The sequence below is a fragment of the Lithobates pipiens genome, unplaced genomic scaffold, assembly GCF_037356315.1.
Source record: "Lithobates pipiens isolate NorthernLeopardFrog02 unplaced genomic scaffold, aLitPip1_a1.2 Scaffold_1, whole genome shotgun sequence".
In the NCBI taxonomy this organism is placed as follows: Eukaryota; Metazoa; Chordata; class Amphibia; order Anura; family Ranidae; genus Lithobates; species Lithobates pipiens.
This window is the reverse complement of record NW_027507685.1, coordinates 153,309,430-153,329,926: the sequence shown is the minus strand read 5'-3', so window position 1 is coordinate 153,329,926 and position 20,497 is coordinate 153,309,430. Positions and strand designations below refer to the sequence as shown.

The window sequence follows — 20,497 nt, the reverse complement described above, 5'->3', positions numbered from 1 at the left end:
CGTAATACTGTTGTGGAGAAGTTTAAAGCCGGATTTGGATACAAAAAGATTTCCCAAGCTTTAAACATCCCAAGGAGCACTGTGCAAGCGATCATTTTGAAATGGAAGGAGTATCAGACCACTGCAAATCTACCAAGACCTGGCCGTCCCTCTAAACTTTCAGCTCAGACAAGAAGAAGACTGATCAGAGATGCAGCCAAGAGGCCCATGATCACTCTGGATGAACTGCAGAGAACTACAGCTGAGGTGGGAGAGTCTGTCCATAGGACAACAATCAGTCATACACTGCACAAATCTGGCCTTTATGGAAGAGTGGCAAGAAGAAAGCCATTTCTCAAAGATATCCATAAAAAGTCTCGTCTAAAATTTGCCACAAGCCACCTGGGAGACACACCAAACATGTGGAAGAAGGTGCTCTGGTCAGATGAAACCAAAATCGAACTTTTTGCACGCCCCACTTTTCATTTTTTTATTAGTTAAAAAAGTTTCAAAAATCCAATAGATTTCGTTCCACTTCACAATTGTGTCCCACTTGTTGGTGATTCTTCACAAAAAATAAAAATGTTATATCTTTATGTTTGAAGCCTGAAATGTGGCAAAAGTTTGAAAAGTTCAAGGGGGTCGAATACTTTCGCAAGGCACTGTACATTTTTACATGGGGTGAGTTTTTGTTGATTAGGTGTCCTTTCAGAAGATAGGTCTAGTGCTGCAGGGTCAACAAGACTGCTCTGAGATGTTGATGGGAAGCATGGTTTCCCCAGTAACCATTTTCTTTGAACTGTCAAGGATTGGAACACTCCTCCCCAGCCTGCTTCTCTGTTGTGTTAACCTTCTTATAATAGGGCTGGGGTAGTGATCCAAAAATTTAGGGAGTTCCATGCTTGGCTTGATAAGAGCCAAGGGTACATTGAGAAAAGGAGCCTTTTTCCCCAGATCAACAGGAGGTTTAGATGGAGAGTTCTTGAACAGAATTGGGCAATTGGTACAGCCTCAAAGGAGGTCACTCATGGAGAATCTCATTGTGGGGTCTTAGATCTCAATTTCTTAGGCCACTTTCACACTGAGACGCTTCTAAACTGCCAGTAAAAACACTGAGCGCTTTTGAAGCGCTTTCCATTCATTTCAATGGAGGGGGGAGTTTTTCACAGCCCTGCCAGCGAACTGCCCCAGTGTGAAAGCCTTCATTGATTTTAATGGAAATAAGTTTTCGTGAGCGTGAAAGCGCCTGAAAAGCGCCTCAGTGTTAAAGTGGTCTTAGAGAAAGACTTTTACTTGGGATGTGTCCAGGACAACACCCATGTTTTCCAGGCAAAAGGAAGGCTGGAGAGCAGATTTATTGATTGTTCACTGAGTCAAAAACCTGGAGTATCTGAATAGTCTAGTGGACATTTCTGATGGCCAACAGGAAAATAAGTCATTCAGAAGAAGGTTGTCTTGGTAGCCTGTAACTTGGATGCCCTGAGTTCTGAAAATTGTCAAGTAGAGGTGCAAAGAAAACACTCTGGGAGGCGAAGATAGACTGAAGGGCAATGTGACAAACTGGAAGTGATTGCTACTGCGAAACGCAGAAAGCATTAATTAGGTGGGTAAATGGGATTTTAGGTCCAGAAAAGGAAGAATCTTTGGGCTTTGGTACTGTAAAACAAGTCTTTGAACCTGTCTTGTGGCAGTCTGGCACAATGACTGTCTGGGACAAGAGATGTTGCAAATTTTACTATCTTTTGTTTGATTTAAAAGAAGAAAGTGGTAAGGGGGTAGAGTTTTGAACTATATTTTGTACCATTCTGGAACCACAAGCCTGCAACAGCTGTGACCCAGAGCGGCAAACTGTACAGACACCCCCCCCCCCCAACTCTTAGGAGTGAGGACACCCTTCATTATGAAGACAGTTTTGAGGAAAGCTTGGTGACCCATGTGCAACAAGCCTTGTGCCAAAAGGAAGGGCTGAACTGAACTTGAAGTGGGTTAAAGCGGACAAGTGGTCTGTGTTTAGAGGAGCTAGGGACTCCTGAGGAGGAGGTTCTGCGACCTTCCACAGTGCAAGTAAAACCTTCCCATCTGTGACCTCTTTGATGAATTGTTCAAGTGCCTCACCAAGCAGATGTCTTCCTTGGAATTGCATATGTGTGAGGTGCCATTTGCAGGCAGCTTTGGTTGTCCAAGCTTTTAGCCATAAGATTCTGCGCATGTGAATGGAGATTATAGCCACTCTGGAAATTTGTCTTGAGACATATTCTAGGACATCCACAAAAGAAAGCACAGCAGAAGGAAGTTGTGCTCTGTAACAGCAAGATCCTAAAATACAGGGTCGTGTTGGTTGTTCATTGTCCAGGCAGTAGTGTTTGACATACTGAAATTGCAGCAAGAGCTAATTTCAGGGCTTGGCCTGTAAGAGTAAATAGACCTTTTAGGAGTATTTTGAATTTTCTATCTGAATATTTCAAGGGAGGGACATCTTTAATAGGTATAGTGAGATGTTTGAATAGGACAGAGAAGGCAGCCCATGTCTTTGCAAACTCTTTTTTCTCTTTCGTTCATTGACGGATACAGCTCCAGTAATCTTGACCATAAGGTTATTACGCCACCTTCAGGAGAGGACTAGGCAGAACATGTAATACATGTGAAAAACAGAACTGCCCAGGAGGCGGTCCCTCTGGTAATAACCCCTCAGCCTGCTTCCTGCCACTCAGCAAGATTTTAAGATCCCGTGATCTGCTATCAATATTTGGCTGGGTGACAGGCTGGATGATATAGATCCTTGTAGTCTTCCCCAGCCTGGCCATCGAGCGCATGCAGACCCTAGCTATGTGCTGGGTCGGCCACGACATGCCCCTCAGGCTCCAGGGGTGGCCGTTGAGTGCAATGCTCCGGGGCACACATATGACCGGACTACCGATGTCTTTGTCACAGTGTGCCATGGCCAGCAACCACCCTGTACTGCTCGGGTGCGGGTCTGTGATGGGATGTCCCCAGCTCATCCATATGGTAAGTACAGCTCTTCCTGCCTTGGCAGGATTGAGCAGCTGGGCATTCCCTGGGAGATCGATTGGGGGGTCCCTCTCTTCTCTCCCTGTCCCTATTCTCCCCCGCCCCCCCCCCCCCCGTGGGGGATTCTGCATGACTGGGCTACTGCGTGGTATGTGTACCTGGGCCAGGGGTCCTTCGCGGTGCTCTGATCCTGGATTTGGGGCTGCACTGGTTGTCTGTGTCCCTGGGTTGTTTGTTGGCTCTGCATGTGCTGCCGCCATTATCTCTGTTCAGTCACTCTGTACAGTTACTTGTCGGACATTTTCTGTGAGTCTGTGGAAAGCATGGTCGACGGCCATTTTTCCTGTGATCGTCCTCTATACAGGGCGCTCGGCGGCCATTTTGTTGTAGCCTCAGCACGTTTTTTCCTCTTCATCCCTGGTCTCTATACCTCATAACACTGCGGTTTTTTTTTTTGCTCTGGACAGCTGGGAGCGGACACTGGATACATGCACCTGTAACAGCACGGCACAGCACTCGGTCGGGGTGGTGAGTCCTGCGGTGGGGACTCCTCAGTCTGCAGCAGTCTGCACAATGGTCGGCTCCTCTGGTCGTGGACCCCCCAGTATGCAGGTTAAATAAAGTAACCACGATCCCGGTAGAGGGGACTCCTGCATTTAAGGACCCTACGGACAGGAAGGCCGAGGCAGTGGCCCGTTAATTGTTTACAGTAGTGGGGTCAGCGATACGATCAGTACTGGCCACAGCATTAGTGTCGCAGAAATTTAGAGTGGGCAAAACTATTGCATTGTGAGTTGGAGAAGCAGCAGGCCTCTCCCGTCTGTGTGGAACTGACAGACCAGTAAGTATGTCTGTGATGCAGCCCTGGATACGCTTCCCTTGCTCTCCAGAGCATCAGTGTCAGCAGTGGTGCTGCGGCACCTGATTTGGCCGAAATGCTGGTCTGCGGACCAGAAATCTAAGAAAGCCTTGATGGATCTATCCTTCCTTGTCGAGCGGCTATTTGGAGCCTCGTTGAATGGCATTAAGAATGTCACAGGTGGGAAGAGCACCTTGCTCCCACAGTCCAGGAACAGTTAAGGAGCCATGCTGCAGGCAAGGGCCCTAATTTTCCGCTCAAAAGAGGCTTTTTTTTGTCCGCCGGGGACTTCAGCAAAACGCTCCCAGTCCGACAGGGCGACTAACGAGGGGCAGAAGCATCCCTGGACTCGCAAGCCAGCGAGCAAAAGTGCTTCCGCATGAAGGTTTGCTTTCGGGAGTTTGCAGCCCTGTGGGCCTCTTGGCTGCCCGACCAATGGGTCTGCAAACTGATTTAATTGGGCTACAAGATAGAGTTTCTCTCTTGGCCACCAGATTCTTCCCCTCCAGCATACCCATACTCCCGGCTTGCCGGGAGGCCCTGTTGGGGGCAGTAAGGGACCTGCTAAGCTGCGGGGTGATAGTGCCTGTTCCAGAAATTGAAAGGTTTCAGGGGTTCTAATACAATCTGTTTGTAGTCCCCAAGAAGGAGGAAGGGGGCCTGAAAGCCCTCAATTGCTTTGTGAAAGTACAGAGGTTCAGAATGGAATCAGTTTGCTCAGGAGTCGCTGCACTTAATCAGGGGGACTCCCTGTCGTCTTTGGTCATCCAGGACGCATACTTGCACATACCCATATGCCTCAGGCATCAGAGGTTTCTGCGATTTGCAGTAGGGGAAGACCACTACCAGTTTGTGGCTCTCCCTTTTGGCATGGCTTCAGCACCCCGAGTCTTTACCAAAGTATTGGCTCCAATTTTGGCGTTATTGCGACAACGCGGGATCGCAATCATGGGTTACCTAGACTATCTCCTCCCGAGAGCAGCTTCTGCCTCAGAATTTTAAGAGGATGTGGCGATCACCATGCAAACCCTGCAGGAATTTGAGTGGGTGTTGAACCTAAAAAAGTCAGCACTTGTGCCGACTCATCGCCTGGAGTACCTAGGCTTACTGCTGGACTCCGTGGAAGCGAGAGTTTTTCTCCCTTCAGACAAACTGCAGACTCTGAGCCATGGTGAAGCTGTTGATGAACAGCAGGTGGTCGTCGCTGCGCTTCTGCATGCGAGCCCTGGGGCTCATGGTGGCCTCCTTCGAGGCAGTACCGTAGGCCCAATTTCACACCAGAGTCTTGCAAAAGGAGATATTGACAAAATGGGACAAATCTCCATTATCCCTGGATCGACAGATTCGGGTGAGCCAGTTAGTCAGGGATTCCCTTCTCTGGTGGCTGAGATCTCTGGCACTTCGGTCTGGGAAGCTTACCTCTGCATAGGACAGTGATCACAACGGACGCCAGCTTGACCGGCTGAGGTGGAGTACTGGGAGTACAGTCAAACCCAGGGCCTCTGGTCGAGGGAGGAATCCAAGTTGCCGATCAATGTGCTTGAGCTCCGAGTGATTAGGCTATATCTCTCCACATGGTCGATGAGATTAAGAGGGCGTCCGATCAGGATCCAGACAGCGCCAAGGCGTATGTCAACCACCAAGGAGGAACAAGAAGCTCGGCTGCAGCACGGGAGGTCGCTCGCATCCTTCGGTGGGCAGAGCGCCATGTACTGGCCCTGTCGGCAATATACATCCCGGGAGTAGTAAACTGGGAGGCGGACTATCTAAGTCAAAACAAGGGGGTAAAACTGCGCTGAGACCTAAAAGATAATAACAATTAAAAATGCAAAATAAAACAAAACAAGATAAATATTGAATAAAAAATTGAAAAATCGCAAGGCTGCTGCTCAACTGTGGGATACGCACACAATCGATGAAAGTAGAAGAAAAGAGCTGCGCCAATACATAAAAGTAGCTTATAATAAGACAGCACTAGATTCATCATAAAGTCTCTGACTTATTAAATTAATAAAAGTCCATAACGGGATAATCTTTGTGTTTAAAGCAAATCGCACAGCTTCAAAAAGGACACACCACAGTGATTTCACACACCTATCCCTAATGTACCCAGCCACCGACAAAAGAATGTGCTTACCAGATAGTAAAGCGTAAAGGAGCGTTATGGAAAAAAATCAATCGCAACCTCTTGCCTATACCAGATGTCTTGCAATCCAGGGGCGACACTTGTACTTACATACGAAAAAAATCCCAATCGCATAAATACAAATTGTCTGGAAGACTCGGGAGCCTGTCCTCCTCTCGTTCAGCGTGGTGACGTCACAGCGTGCCCTATCTAAGTCACCAGATGCTGGACCCAGGAGAGTGGTCGTTGCATCCAGAGGTGTTCAGGCTTCTGTGCCTGCGGTGGGGCATACCAGATGTAGATCTCCTGTAGAGCTGCCACGACGCGTCGACGTAATCGACTACGAAAATACATTGATGTGCATGAAAGCCGTCGACGCGTCACGCACGTGTCATCTCGCGGGTAAATGGCGGTAATGGCGGCGGCAGCTGCTGCTAACGCTTTTGCTCCCCTTGCTCCCAGGAATGGGGAAAAAAGTTCCGGTGCAGCACTAAAAGCCAGACCACAACTTTCAAAGGTATGGGAATTCTTTAAACAGAGGCCAGATAAAATGGTCCTTTGTTCCCTCTGCAAAACCAAAATGGCGTAACACGGCAGCACTACTGCGATGCACGAGCACCTCAGAAGAAAACATCCTGGCGCACTACGGCCTCAAACGGACGAGCCATCTTTGTAAGTACTTACTAGTATTTTGTTCGTTATGGGAGTAATTTGTGGTCAATATTTATTAATATATGCTGCTACTGATAGTAAGTAAGATACGTCATTATTAGTGCATGCTCAGGGGGTACATATTTGTTGCTGTGCTGCTTTGCCAATTTCTTTTTTGTAGTGGCCATCTCATGTTTTTTTTTTTTTTTTTTATAAATGTTTCACATTCACAAGGCACTTTTTGCACTGCAGCCCTCAGTGTCTTGCTGATCTGGATCCCTCAGGGCATGGTTGACAATGACATTGAATTTGACAACTTCCTGCAATGTATGACCTGAGAGAAGAGATACCATGCTTTTCTTCCAATACACAGAGCAGCAACAATATAATATTAATTTATTTATGCAGACATTTACTACCCTACCCTCTTTGAAATACACAGTACAAGTACATTATTAGCATTGAGCATTCATGTTGGTTAAACTTGGTTCAGTTTCCTAAATGTTTAATTATTATTGTGTGTGTTTTTTTTTGTTTTTTTTCTCAGGAAGAGGCAAAGCTGTGTACAGGAGTTCTTCCATAAAAAGGATGTCACTGTTTGCACACCCCAAATGGCCGTTGCATATACCAATAGCATACTCAACATGATTGTAAAAGATATGAGACCTCTTTCTATTGTAGACGGTCAAGGATTTCGTGAGTTGATCTAGACGTTTTACACAGGATACACGCTTCCCTCCAGGTCCCATTTCACTAAGCTGATGGAGAAGAAATATGAGGAGAATTTTGAAAGATTGAAAGCGTCACTCAAAAAATGTGAAATCAAAAATAGCTCTCACTACAGACGCATGGACCAGTATTGCCACAGAGGCATACTTGGGTGTCACATGCCACTTCATCAATGAAGACTGGAATCTTACATCGTACAATCTGACCACTATACCACTTGAAGATCGGCACACAGCTGAAAACATTGCTAACTGGGTGGAAAAAGCAGCTGAAAAGTTATTTAGAATTTTGGAAGAAAAGCATGGCATCTCTTCTCTCAGGTGTGCTGGTCATACATTGCAGTTGTCAACCATGCCCTGAGGGATCCCCAGATCAGCAAGACCCTGACGGCTGCAAAGTGCCTTGTAGAACATTTTAAAAAAAGTGAGCTGGCCACTACAAAGCTTAAAGCAAAGCAGCAACAAATGGGTACCCCTGAGCATGCACTAATAAATGATTTATCCGTAAGATGGAACAGTACTTTACACATGATCAGCCGCCTGCTTTAACAGAGGTGGCCTGTGACTGCAACTCTTTCCGATCCAGATGTCACACCATGAGGGAAGCGCTTCCTGGATTTAAAACATGATCAGTGGAGCTTACTTGAGGAAGTGGAACAAGTCCTGAAGCCATTTGAGTGTGCTACTGTTTTCTTGAGTGGAGAGTCCTATGTGACTGCTTCCGCTCTACCTCCTCTGGTAAAGGGCCTCCAGAAATCCATACAGAGCACAATTTGCGAGACAGCAGCAGTCAAGGCTTTCCAAAGTGTTGCTGCACAGGAGATGACATCAAGATGGGAACGGGAAACTAAATTCAGAGATGATGGTGGAGAAAATATGTCTTATTGCAGTAGCCCTGGACCCCAGATTCCGCAAACTTAAACTGTCCTCTGCTGGCAGGAATTTTAAAGTTCACCTCAAGATCCAAGCTCTTGCTCTTGAAGTGAAAAGAAGATATGAGGAAGAGCAAACGCAACATTGATGTGAGGAACAACGGTGAGCCAGTGAAGACATGAAATTTTCTGAGAAGAGGCAAGTGTCTCTGTTAGACACTTTGCTCGGTGATTCAGATGACCACCACAGTAATGGCGAGGATGACACTGGTCACATCCAAGATCAAGAAACCCACAGTGAAGTTGTGCGAAATGAGATACACATGTATTTGAGTGAGCAGGTTATTCCAAAGGAAGAAAATCCGCTGAAATGGTGGAAGGAAAATGAAAAGAGGTTTCCCATCTTGGCCATGCTGGCAAAGAGTTACTTGTCTGTGCCTGCAAGATCAACCCCCATCTGAAAGGCTTTTCTCAGTTGCTGGCAACATTGTGACTAAAAAAAGAGCAAGCCTAACATCAGAGCATGTCAACATGCTAACCTTCCTCCATTGCAATGCTAAAATATAGCATTGCAATGGAGGAAGTAACACAGGCCCCCAACCTTTTGCACTCATGACTGTTCTCGTTGGGCTGTATTAGTGTATTTATGTTGAGATGGCTCATGGCTGCCTTCAGTGTATTGGCCATATTTTTGCACAGCCACAGTGTTGAGCAGTGCTTTTGGTGGGCTTGGTTCCTTGCTTCCTTCCTTGAAAACTGTTACCTCCTCAGGTGTGTTTTACATTACAATTACACACCACAAAAATACTGCTCATCAATACAATACTCTACAATAACACTATGTAAGTAATAATGATTACAATTACATAGTGTTATTTGACCAGCATTTTTTTTGGTGTTAAACAACAACACTTTAGATCAAGAGGCATAATGCCATATAAATTCTGCCTAACACTTTGCAAAAGATGCATTTTGAAGGCATTATGTGCGGTTGAGTAGTAAGGTTACCACAAAGTACAATGCCTTCTGAATTCATCTTTTGCAAAGTGTTAGGCAGAATTTATATGGCATTTTCATGCCTCATGCCCTAAAGCGTTACGTTTTATTTTTGGGAACTAGTGTTTTTTGCACAGTGTTGAGCAGCAGTTCAGACTTCAGACTCAGAGCAGCAGTGCTTTTGTTGGATATGGCTCCTTCTTGAAAACTATGTTACATCCTCAGGTATGTTTTACATTGCAATTAAAGTAACACACCACAAAAATAGGTCAAGAGGCATAATGTCATATAAATTCTGCCTAACACTTTGCAAAAGATGCATTCTGCCACATAATCACATCTGAATGCATTCTGAAGGCATTATGTGTGGTTGAGTAGTAAGGTTACCACACAGCACAATGCCTTCTGAATTCATCTTTTGCAAAGTGTTAGGCAGAATTTATATGGCATTTTCATGCCTCATGCCCTAAAGTAAAATAAAAAAAATAAACATTTTATTTTTGGGAACTTGTGTTTTTGCACACACAGTGTTGAGCAGCAGTTCAGAGCAGCAGTGCTTTTGTGGATGTGGCTCCTTCTTGAAAACTGTTACCTCCTCAGGTATGTTTTACATTACAATTACAAGTAACACACCACAAAAATACTGCTCAATCAACACTCTACAATAAGACTATGTAATGAATGATTACAATACAATAGTGTTGTTGTATGCTGAGCAGAATTTTTGTGGTGTTAAACAACAACACTTTAGGTCAAGAGGCATAATGCCATATATTATAAATTCTGCCTAACACTTTGCAAAATATGCATTCTGAAGGCATTATGTGTGGTTGAGTAGTAAGGTTACCACATAATGCCTTCAGAATGCATCTTTTGCAAAGTGTTAAGCAGAATTTATACAGCATTTTCATGCCTCATGCCCTAAAGCATTACCTTTTATTTTTGGGCACTTTATTTTTGTATATTATGCCTTTCATGTGTTTTGTACACAGTGTTGAGTAGCAGGGCAGAGCAGCAGTGCTTTTGTAGCATTTTTTGTATGGCATTTTTTAATGCTTCTGGCTCTGAATTAATGGCAATGCCATTATTCGTGCCTGATCCTAAAGTGTTGTTTACATTTTATTTTTGGCACTTTTTTTATACTGTAAAAACTTTACCACATTGAAGTACTTTTTGGAAAAAAAATGTAATAAAAGTTGAAATATATAATCTCCTGGCCTCTCAGCTCAATCGAAAGGTGCGGAGGTTCGTGTCCAGGACAAGAGATCCTTGGGCAGATGCACTGGTGGCTCCATGGGATTAGTATTGACTGATCTTTGCCTTTCCTCCGTTAAAACTGTTACCACGTCTGCTCTGCAGAGTGGAGGCCGAGGGGATCCCAGTGATGAAAGCCAGGTGCTAAGGAACTGAGGTCTGTTGGACTCGGTAACCTCCACTATGCTGCGGGCATGAAAATCTTCTTCTCGGAAGATATACCATAGTATGTGGAAGGCTTATATCTCCATTTGTGAGGAGATGGGGTGGCGTCCGCACACCTATTCCATTTCCAGGATTCTGCTGTTTCTACAGCGAGGAGTAGACCAGAAACTGGCTTTAAGCACCATCAAGGGACAGATATCAGCCTTGGCTGTTTTTTTTGTTTTGTTTTTCACCGACCCCTGGTGTCTCACTCTCTGGTGAGCACCTTCGTACAAGGGGTCCAGCATGTAGTCCCTCCGGTGCGTCCACCCTTGCCTCCGTGGGATCTGAACCTGGTGCTATTGGCACTTCAGAAACTGCCATTTGAGAACATCTGGGAAATTCCCTTGTTATTTCTTTCTCAGAAAGTGGTCTTCCTAGTGGCCATTACATCGGTCAGGAGGGTTTCGAAACTGGCCTTGCAACTCGCCCTATCTGGTTATCCACAAGGATAAGATGGTGTTGCCTTCTTTTCTACCAAAGGTGGTTTTTCGGCTTTTCACCTCAATGAAGGCATTTTGTTAACATCTCTGTGTCCTAAACCGACACATCCTAAGGTGGTGGCCCTCCATTTCCTGGACGTGGTCCGGGCTCTAAGGGTATATCTGTCTGCCATGGCTCCCTTCCGGAAGTCAGACTCTGTTAGTTTTGGTAGCTGGTCCGAAAAAAGGTACGTCTGTCTCGTTGTCCACCATTTCCAGGTGGATCAGACAGATCATGGTCCAGGCTTACGCCTTACAGGAGCAGGTGCCCCCCTTTTCTGTCAACGGCCCATTCCACCAGGGCAATGGGGACCTCTGGGGCCTTCCGACATCAAGCATCAGTAGCCCAGGTGTCGTCCGTTCACACCTTTACAAAGTTCTACAAAGTGGATGTAAGCACATCTTCTGATGCCTGCTTTGGCCGCAAAGTTTTGCAGGCGGCCATGTAATGTTGCAATTTTACACTTTCTACTGTTAAGAGAAAGTTACCTCTTTTGAATTGAATGCACTCTGATGCATAACTTGACCGCAAGTTCTGCTGTGGTTGGTTCAGATGGTGAGTCCCCCGTTGGGGAGCACGTATGGTTGTGGGTGAAGTTATGTTGCTGTTCCCACCCCTCATTATGACACTTCTTGGGGACGTCCCTACGGTCAAGATTACTGGAGCCGTGTCCGTCAATGAACGAAAGAGAAAATAGGATTTTTGTACTCACCGTAAAATCCTTTTCTCTGAAGTTCATTGACGGACACAGCACCCTCCCCTCCTATTGGTTTATGTAATACTGCTTGTTGACGTACTGAACTGCAGGAAGCAAGCTGAGGGGTTATTACCAAAGGGACCGCCCCCTGGGCAGAACTGTAAAGTTCTGTTGTTTTTCACATGTATTACATGTTCTGCCTAGTCCTCTCCTGAAGGTGGCGTAATAACCCTACGGTCAAGATTACTGGAGCTGTCTCCGTCAATGAACTTCAACGAAAAGAATTTTATGGCGAGTACAAAAATCCTATTTTCCCCTTGATAGTTTGTCGTCGTCCCCCACATTATCCCTTACAGTGCAGAAGGAACTGACTGCAAGAGTTAAGATTTGTTGTTCTCTGGAATTTAGCATTAAAATGTTTACTGCTTGTTCAGAATATGTGCATAGTCTGGGTGAGAAAGGAGAAAGCCACTAGAGATGGGTTGGGTGAAGGCCACGTGGAGTGATCACAGCAAAATTTACTTTACTCTTGTTTTCAGCATCTTTGTTGGCATATCAGTTTCTTACCCTAACACGCAAATCAGAGATGATTGAAGAAAGCTCTGCATTCTTCTGCTCATAGCCCTGCAGCTGCTCGTGACATTCCTGCAGCTTTATTTCTGTCATCTTCAGCATCTCTGGGAGCTTCTCCAGTTCTTCTAAACGAGTTTGAAATTTCCTATGAATCTGAAGGCACAAAATTTGCCAGGCTGAAGTTTAAACATGCCAAGATGCAGAATAATTGTAATTAGATGTTACTAGATACTCACATTTTATCAACCCCAGCCAATCATTTTAATCTTTTTGCTAACAGAGACTTTTTTCTTTTTGCACATGATAAAATACAAATTTTAGGCCTGAAGAATGATTAAAACCAGGAAGATTACATATTTTCTGAAAGTGGAGACCCTGGAGAAAAATAAAGTGGTAGCTAAATGTTGAACTTTGAAATTGTGTGTGCCTGTGAACCAGCGTCAAACTTTGGTACCCAAAATTTTCCATAGGTGACACTTTAAAAGCCTTTTACAGGCCATCAGTTAAGTGGTTGTATGCCCGGAAAAAAAAAAGCAAACCTGTAAGGCAAAAGGCATAATGAGCTAGTATGCATCGCATACTAGCTCATTATGAAATACTTACCTTAGAACGAAGCGCCCGCACTACCACCTAGTCACTGCTGAGGGAGCTGACATGTTCCATCAGCGTTTCTTCCAGGTTCGTGGCTCCAACACTGAGTGGCCAGAGCCACGGAAGTCCTCTTTCTGGCAAGGTCTGGCAGCATCTGCTGGACCTTTAGAGCTCATGCACTGCTGACGTCAGTGGCTGCATGCAAAAGGGGAGTATCTCCTAAACCGTACAGGTTTAGGAGATGTTCATTTCACCTACAGGTATGCCTCATTATAGTATTACCTGTAGGCAAAAATGTGCAAGCAGAGTGTAAAACTGCTTTAGCGTTAACTGTGCATAATGGCCCTAAATTAGTGCTTTTGCTTTGGAGTGCACAGCAATGTATAACTTTAGTGCAATCAACGCTTAGTATACACGTGTGTGTTTATCTGCGTACAGTATCTCACAAAAGTGAGTACACCCCTCACATTTTTGTAAATATTTTATTCTATCTTTTCATCTTTTTCGTCCTACAGCCCAGTCTCAGAAGGGAGAGGATCATGCTCTGCTTCAGTATGTCACAGTACATATTGGCATTCATGGTTCCCTCAATGAACTGTAGCTCCCCAGTGCTGGCAGCACTCTTGCAGCCCCAGACCACGACACTCCCACCAACATGCTTGACTGTAGGTAAGACACACTTGTCTTTGTACTTCTCACCTGGTTGCTGCCACACACGCTCGACACCATCTGAATCAAATAAGTTTATCTTGGTCTCATCAGACCACAGCACTTGGTTCCAGTAATCCATGTCCTTTGCCCGCTTGTCTACAGCAAACTGTTTGCGGGCTTTCTTGTGCATCATCTCTAGAAGAGGCTTCCTTCTGGGATGACAGCCATGCAGACCAATTTGATGCAACCTATGCAGCAATGCTGGCAGCACTCATACGTCTATTTCCCAAAGACAACCTCTGTATTAGACGCCGAGCACGTTCACTCAACTTCTTTGGTCAACCATGGCAAAGCCTGTTCTGAGTGGAACCTGTCCTATTAAACCAGGGCTTGACAAATTTGCTTAGAATCTAGGAGCCAGCTAAAAAAAGTTAGGAGCCAGGTCCATAACGGCAATCCGGACCTGTCCCTGGCCTGACATGGAGACGAGTGAGGGGAAGATAGCGCGGCCCCCCCACCTGTCTCCAAGTCATTGCCCATAGCTCTTAGAGGGACATTTTTTTTTTTAAATGACAATTGTTTTTTTTTTGTTTTTTTAAATTGCATTTTAGTGTAAATATGAGATCTGAGGTCTCTCTGACCCCAGATCTCATATTTAAGAGGACCTGTCATGCTTTTTTCTATTACAAGGGATTTTTACATTCCTTGTAATAGGAATAAAAGTGAAATTTTTTTTTTTTAAAGAACAGTGAAAAAATAAAAAGTTAAAATAAGAAAAAATTTTATTTTTAAATGCGCCCTGTCCCGCCAAGCTTGCGTGCAGAAGCGAACGCATACATGAGTAGCGCCCGCATAGGAAAGCGGTGTTCAAACCACACGTGAGGTATCGCCGCAATCGGTAGAGCGAGAGCAATAATTCTAGCCCCAGACCTCCTCTGTAACTCAAAACATGCAACCTGTAGAATTTTTTAAACGTCGCCTATGGAGATTTTAAAGGGTAAAAGTTTGTCGCCATTCCACGCGGACACAATTTTGAAGCGTGACATGTTGGGTATCAATTTACTCGGCATAACATTATTTTTCACAATATAAAAAAAATTGAGCTAACTTTACTGTTGTCTTATTTTTTTAATTAAATAAAAAAAAATTCCCCAAAAAAGGGCGCTGTAAGTCCGCTGCACAAATACGGTGTGACAGACAGTATTGCAATGACCACCATTTTATTCTCTAGGCTGTTAAAATAAAACATATATATAATGTTTAGGAGTTCTAAGTAAAGGGGAGGAGATGGGTGGGCAGTGAAAGCTCCATTAGCATTGCTGGCTGTCATACCAACAACCACCACTAGATGGCGCCAGATTCCAGAAGGAAACATAGGACCGCAGAAGGCCTCAAAGGCGCGGCCTCAATTACCGGCCGGCGGCGTGGCCCGGCGCGATCACGCCAGGGGGGGGGGGGGGTGCACAGAGACAGGATACCCCCAGCTGTGCTGCCCCAGGCGCCAGGTCGCTAATTCTAGTTGCAAATGTGACCTGGCGCCCGGGGTTTGTCGAGCCCTGTATTAAACCACTGTATGGTCTTGACCACCGTGCTGCAGCTCAGTTTCAGAGTCTTGGCAATCTTCTTGTAGCTTAAGCCATCTTTAGAGCAACAATTCTTTTTTTCAGATCCTCAGTGAGTTCTTTGCCATGAAGTGCCATGTTGAACTTCCAGTGACCAGTATGAGAGCGGTAACACCAAATTTAACACACCTACTCCCCATTCACACCTGAGACCTTGTAACACAGTCACATGACGCCGGGGAGGGAAAATGGCTAATTGGGCCCAATTTGGACATTTTCACTTAGGGGTGTACTCACTTTTGTTGCCATTGGTTTAGACATTAATGGCTGTGTATTGTGGTATTTTGAGGGGACAGCAAATTTACACCGTTATACAAGCTGTACACTCACTACTTTACATTGTAGCAAAGTGTAATTTCTTCAGTGTTGTCTCATGAAAAGAGATAAAATATAAAATAATATTTACAATAATGTGAGGGGTGTACTCACTTTTGTGAGACACTGTATGTGTGGCCGCATAGGGGCTTAAAATATTATTATTATTTTTTTAGGCGCACCTTTTATTTTTTTACATTTTTTCACTTAACTTTATTGCTATCACATTAAGGACCAGTAGTCCCCTACGTGACGGGATGTTTACCATGATAGTTTTTCTTCTCTTTGTTGGGCTACTTCTACATAGATTATCCCCCTTCCTGAATGCTGCTGCCAGACTCGTTCACCTATTCAAAAGCTCAGTGTCTGCAGCACTCTATCAATCCCTCCCCTGGTTTCTGTTCACTCAATGCATAAAATTCTGAATACTGACAACATACAAAGACATCAATAGCTCATGTCTCTCGATGACCCCACCCCTTTGTTTACTTTAGAGAAGGGGAGAACTGGCAATGTAGCGTGGTGCTGGTAAGTGACAAGAGTGGTAACGTTTGGGATTTTTTTTTTGCAGTTCCAGGCCTGTCATTCAAAGTGATGGACCTACATGGCTGGATGACACGACTGACGATGGATCTACATATTGGAGATTGCTCAGATAGAGGTCACTATTTATTTTTTGCAGTGAGGTCCCCCCCTCATCCCTGCTGCTAAGGATGAGCTCAGGCGTGTTCGCATGGTCCACGTGCAGAGCATGCCAGGAAGTCGGCGCAGCGATGCGCTAATTACAGGCAGTGAGAGATTGGCCCAATGCGCAGCTGCAGAGATCGGGCAATGTCTCACTGCCTGTAATTAGCGCAGCGCTACGCCGACTTCCTGGCATGCTCTGCACGTGGACCATGCAAACACTGCTGACAGGAAAGTGTCAGCTCCTAAAAATCAAAGCAATAATGGACCATTGTCCATTTACATCCATTCCAGTCTGTTTCAATGGACCTGGACGGAGCCTTGTTCAGTTTAAAAAAAACCTGCACATAGACGGATGTGCGTTTTGCCCATAGAAATTAATTGCTGAAAATCCTGTGTGAGCAGGGCCAAAGTATAAGAAAGAGAAATTTCTCTAATGGGTCAACCAAAGGGGAACCTGATTCAGATCCCATGGAGTTGCAGGGTAAAAGAGTGGGGGACTACATAGTAGATCCACTATACAAAGGTTTTAAAATGATTGTAAAAAGTAATTTTTCTAAATAACAAACATGTTACCTGCTCTGCAATAGAATTGCACAGGTCACCCCTGAGCCTCCTCTTCTCTGGTCCCCCACCGACGCTCCTGGCTCCTCCTCCCCTCTGACTGCCCCCATAGCAAGCACTTGTGCAGACTCGATCCAAAGCCATGCTGCCTGCGCCCACAAACACGGTGCAACTTGGCCTTGCCTCCCATTCCCTCATCACAACATTTGACTGCAGTGGAAGCAAAGCCCATGAGAGGGAAAAAAAATAAATAAAAAAGAACCGCTACAAAATAGGCACAGAGTTGGATCAAATGAGGATAATATGGGGAGGTGATACTGCTGCCTGAACTTTTTTTTTTACCTTAATGCATTAGGGTAAAACATATTTAGGCTTTTGAACCACTTTTAATTAAAAAAGTGAAAAATTGTTTCTAAAACAGAATAGAAAGACCAAAAGCCTAACCTTTGATAGTGGTGAGAGCCAAACTCACACCAAGTGATGTCTGCCTCCCATATCCAATGATAGGATAGGTCCCTGGAACAGAAACTCTTGGCGATCTGGTAAAGTTCATGGAGAATTTTCTAGGAATCTTACTGTGTCAGCATACCAGGCTCGGGCGGGACAAAACTACTGTTAATTAACAGGTACAGAAGACTTTGAAGTCTTTAACCACTTCCTGCCTGGCCTACAGCAGAATGACGGCCGGGCGGTGGTTCGGTTATCCTGACTGGATGTCATATGACTTCTTTCAGGATCTCCGTCTGACACACCGCAACACCGATCTCGGTAAAGAACCTCTGACAGAGGCTCTTTACCATGTGGTCAGCTGTGTCCAATCAAGGCTGATCACAGTATAAACAGGAAAACCTGTGTATTGGCTTTTCCTTATTCTCGTCTGTCAGACGCGACTAGAGGAGAGCCGATCCGCTGCTCTCCTGTGGGGGGGGGGTCTGCACTGATTATCAGGGAAGCCCCCCCAGGACCACCAGGGATTGCCACCACTGATGGCCACCAGGGATGCCAATCTTTGCCAGAATCAATGTCAATCAGTGCCCACAAATGGTGCCAGTCAGTACCCATCACTAATGCCTGCCAGTGCTTACTTATCAGTGACGCCCATCAGTGCCACCTATCAGTGCCACCTATGAGTTCCCATCAGTGCTGCATACCAGTGCCACCTATCAGTGCCCATCAGTGAAGGAGAAATCCTACTTATTTACAAACTTTTTTAACAAAATCAAAATTTTCTGTCTTTTTTTTTTTAGTTGTTGCCCAAAAAAGAAAAACCCCAGCAGTGATCAAATACCACCAAAAGAAAACTCTATTTGTGGGAACAAAATGCTAAAAAATTTGTTTTGTTACAGTGTAGCAATTGTACCCAATGACCATGCAATTGTCATTCAAAGTATGACAGCGCTTAAAGCTGAAAATTGGCCTGGGCAGGAAGGGGCGAAAGGGGCTGGTATTGAAGTGCTTAAGCTTCTTTTACTAAGGAAGATGGGTGCTTTTGGGACCAATAGCATCCTTGATGATAGCAGCAGCTGTGTAGGTAGAGCAGCACAGAACGGCCTCAAAACCTCTCTTTTCAGGTCCCTCGCTGGCACTCTGGGTTCCTCCTTTTCTCGGTGCACCATAGTTGGCCGCTTCCTATGGGGGTGCACCTGCAGGCTCACTCTCGAGCCAGGCTGTGTGCTTTACTCAGCCCTGCGATAGCAATATAATAAATGTTTGCATTTGAGCTTAATACTGCTTTAAGCAGCACCGGGGAAACACTTTGTCCATGCTGTATGGCGGGAAAGACAGCAAGGTGTGCACACCAACGCTCCACCCTTAGAGAATAACGTCAGCATTTCATTCAGAAGTGTTAACCGCTTCTGTGACAAAACTGACAGGAATGGGGAATATGGCACCTGGTGCTCAGTTTAACCAGCCTACGCTGAGTCTTCAGAGGCAGGGGAAGTACAAAGGCAATGCCAGCGGCTTTGGACCTGCACTTTTACCAGACCGAAGTCTGGAAAGTACTCTATGCAGAACCCAGTGTTCAAAGATCACAACACACACATGCAGGGTAACAGGGTCTGGGTGTGGTACTTCCTGCTGGTGCTCCTCTTTTTGAAGTGCCCACCATAGGAAGCCGCTTTCCATTGTGGCACAACTGTGGGCTCGATCTTGAGTCGCACTGTCTGTGTCCATTGACAGCTTGGTCCCATACCCTGCACCTTCATCAGGATTTGATTGACAGCAGCGGAAGTCATTGGCTATCAATCTGCCCTACGAGGAGGGAAGAAAGCCGAGAGAGTCACTGCCCTCAGGCACAGTGCTGGATCGAGAATGGGCTCAGGTAATCATAAGGGGAGTGGGGGCTGGGGGGGCCCTGTATACACGGTCAGACTTTCTGACGGAAAATGTTTGATCAGATCGTGTTGTCGGGAATTCTGACAGTGTGTGGGCTCCATCTGACTTTTTCCGTCTGAATTTCCGACACACAAAGTTTGAGAGCAGGATCTAAAATTTTCCGACAACAAAATCCGATCGTTTTAAATTCTGATTGTGTGTAGACAATTCCGACGGACAAAGTGCCATGCATGCTCAGAATAAATTACAAGACAAAATCTATTGGCTACTGGCCCGTTTATAGTCCCGTCGTACATGTTCTACGTCACCTCGTTCTGAACGATCGGATTTTCCGACAACTTTGTGCGACCGTGTGTATGCAAGACAAGTTTGGGCCAAAATCCGTGGGAAAAAATCTGACGGTCTGTTGTCGGAATGTCCGGCTGTGTGTACAGGGCATTAGACTTCCTGGGCCCTTCAATGGATGAAGAAGAAACTTTAAAGCAGCCAGCACACTGTGTAATAAGTGACACATTTTGCTATGGTCACATAACCAGTTTCATCTTCAGATATTAGACAGACATACCTGTTCTAGTTCAATGTTCATCTCGTCCTTTAAGTTTTTATTCTCTGCATCAGATCTTTCCAGCTGTAAACTCATTTGATCAGCCTCTAGTCGAGTCTTTTTCATCTGTGAAAAAGGAAAAAGTCAGAGGCCAGGTAAAAGTGGACAAAGTCAGCCTGTCAATCAAAAATGCAGAATACACTACTAAAAAAAAGAGATTATTTTCTGTGTGGGTGAAGTGTGGCAGGATTTATTTTTCAGGGCCCTGACAAGTAAATTTCCTTCTATTTTCAACTTAGATCACTGCCCAAAGTGCATTCTTCATACACTATATTTTCAAAAGTATTGGGACGCTTGTTTGCACATGAACTTTAATGGCATCCCAGTCTTAGTCCATAGGGTTCAATATTGAGTTGACCACCCTTCGCAGCTATGACAGCTTCAATTCTTCTGGAAAGGCTGTCCACGAGGTTGTTGTAGACAAGAATACCTGGCTCACAGTCTCCGCTCTAATTCACCCCAAAGGTTTTCTATCGGGTTGAGGTTGAGACTCTGTGCAAGTTCCTCCACCCCAAGCTTGCTCATCCATGTCTTTATGGACCTTGCTATGCGTACTGGTCAAAATCATTTGGTGGAGGGGGGATTATGGTGTGGGGTTGTTTATCAGGGGTTGGGTTTGGCCCCTTAGTTCCATTGTGGTGAACTCTTAAGTTGTCAGCATACTAAGACATTTTGGACAATTTCATGCTCCCAACTCTC

The 20,497-nt window shown here is 45.2% G+C and overlaps 1 protein-coding gene across 3 annotated transcripts in view; it reads right to left on the bottom strand.

The window, feature by feature from the left end:
* The window catches only part of ODF2 (outer dense fiber of sperm tails 2), a 152,826-nt gene that overhangs the window by 32,859 nt on the left and 99,470 nt on the right, over nucleotides 1-20,497 (bottom strand). For 2 of the 3 annotated variants that reach the window (XM_077478699.1, XM_077478700.1), the window contains exons 15-16: nucleotides 19,760-19,864; nucleotides 12,425-12,583 (exon numbers count right to left, since the gene is read on the bottom strand). In XM_077478699.1, coding sequence (XP_077334825.1) covers nucleotides 12,425-12,583; nucleotides 19,760-19,864 — 264 coding nt within the window. The remainder of the gene's footprint in view (nucleotides 1-12,424; nucleotides 12,584-19,759; nucleotides 19,865-20,497) is intronic. The other variant, XM_077478701.1, reaches the window with a different exon arrangement.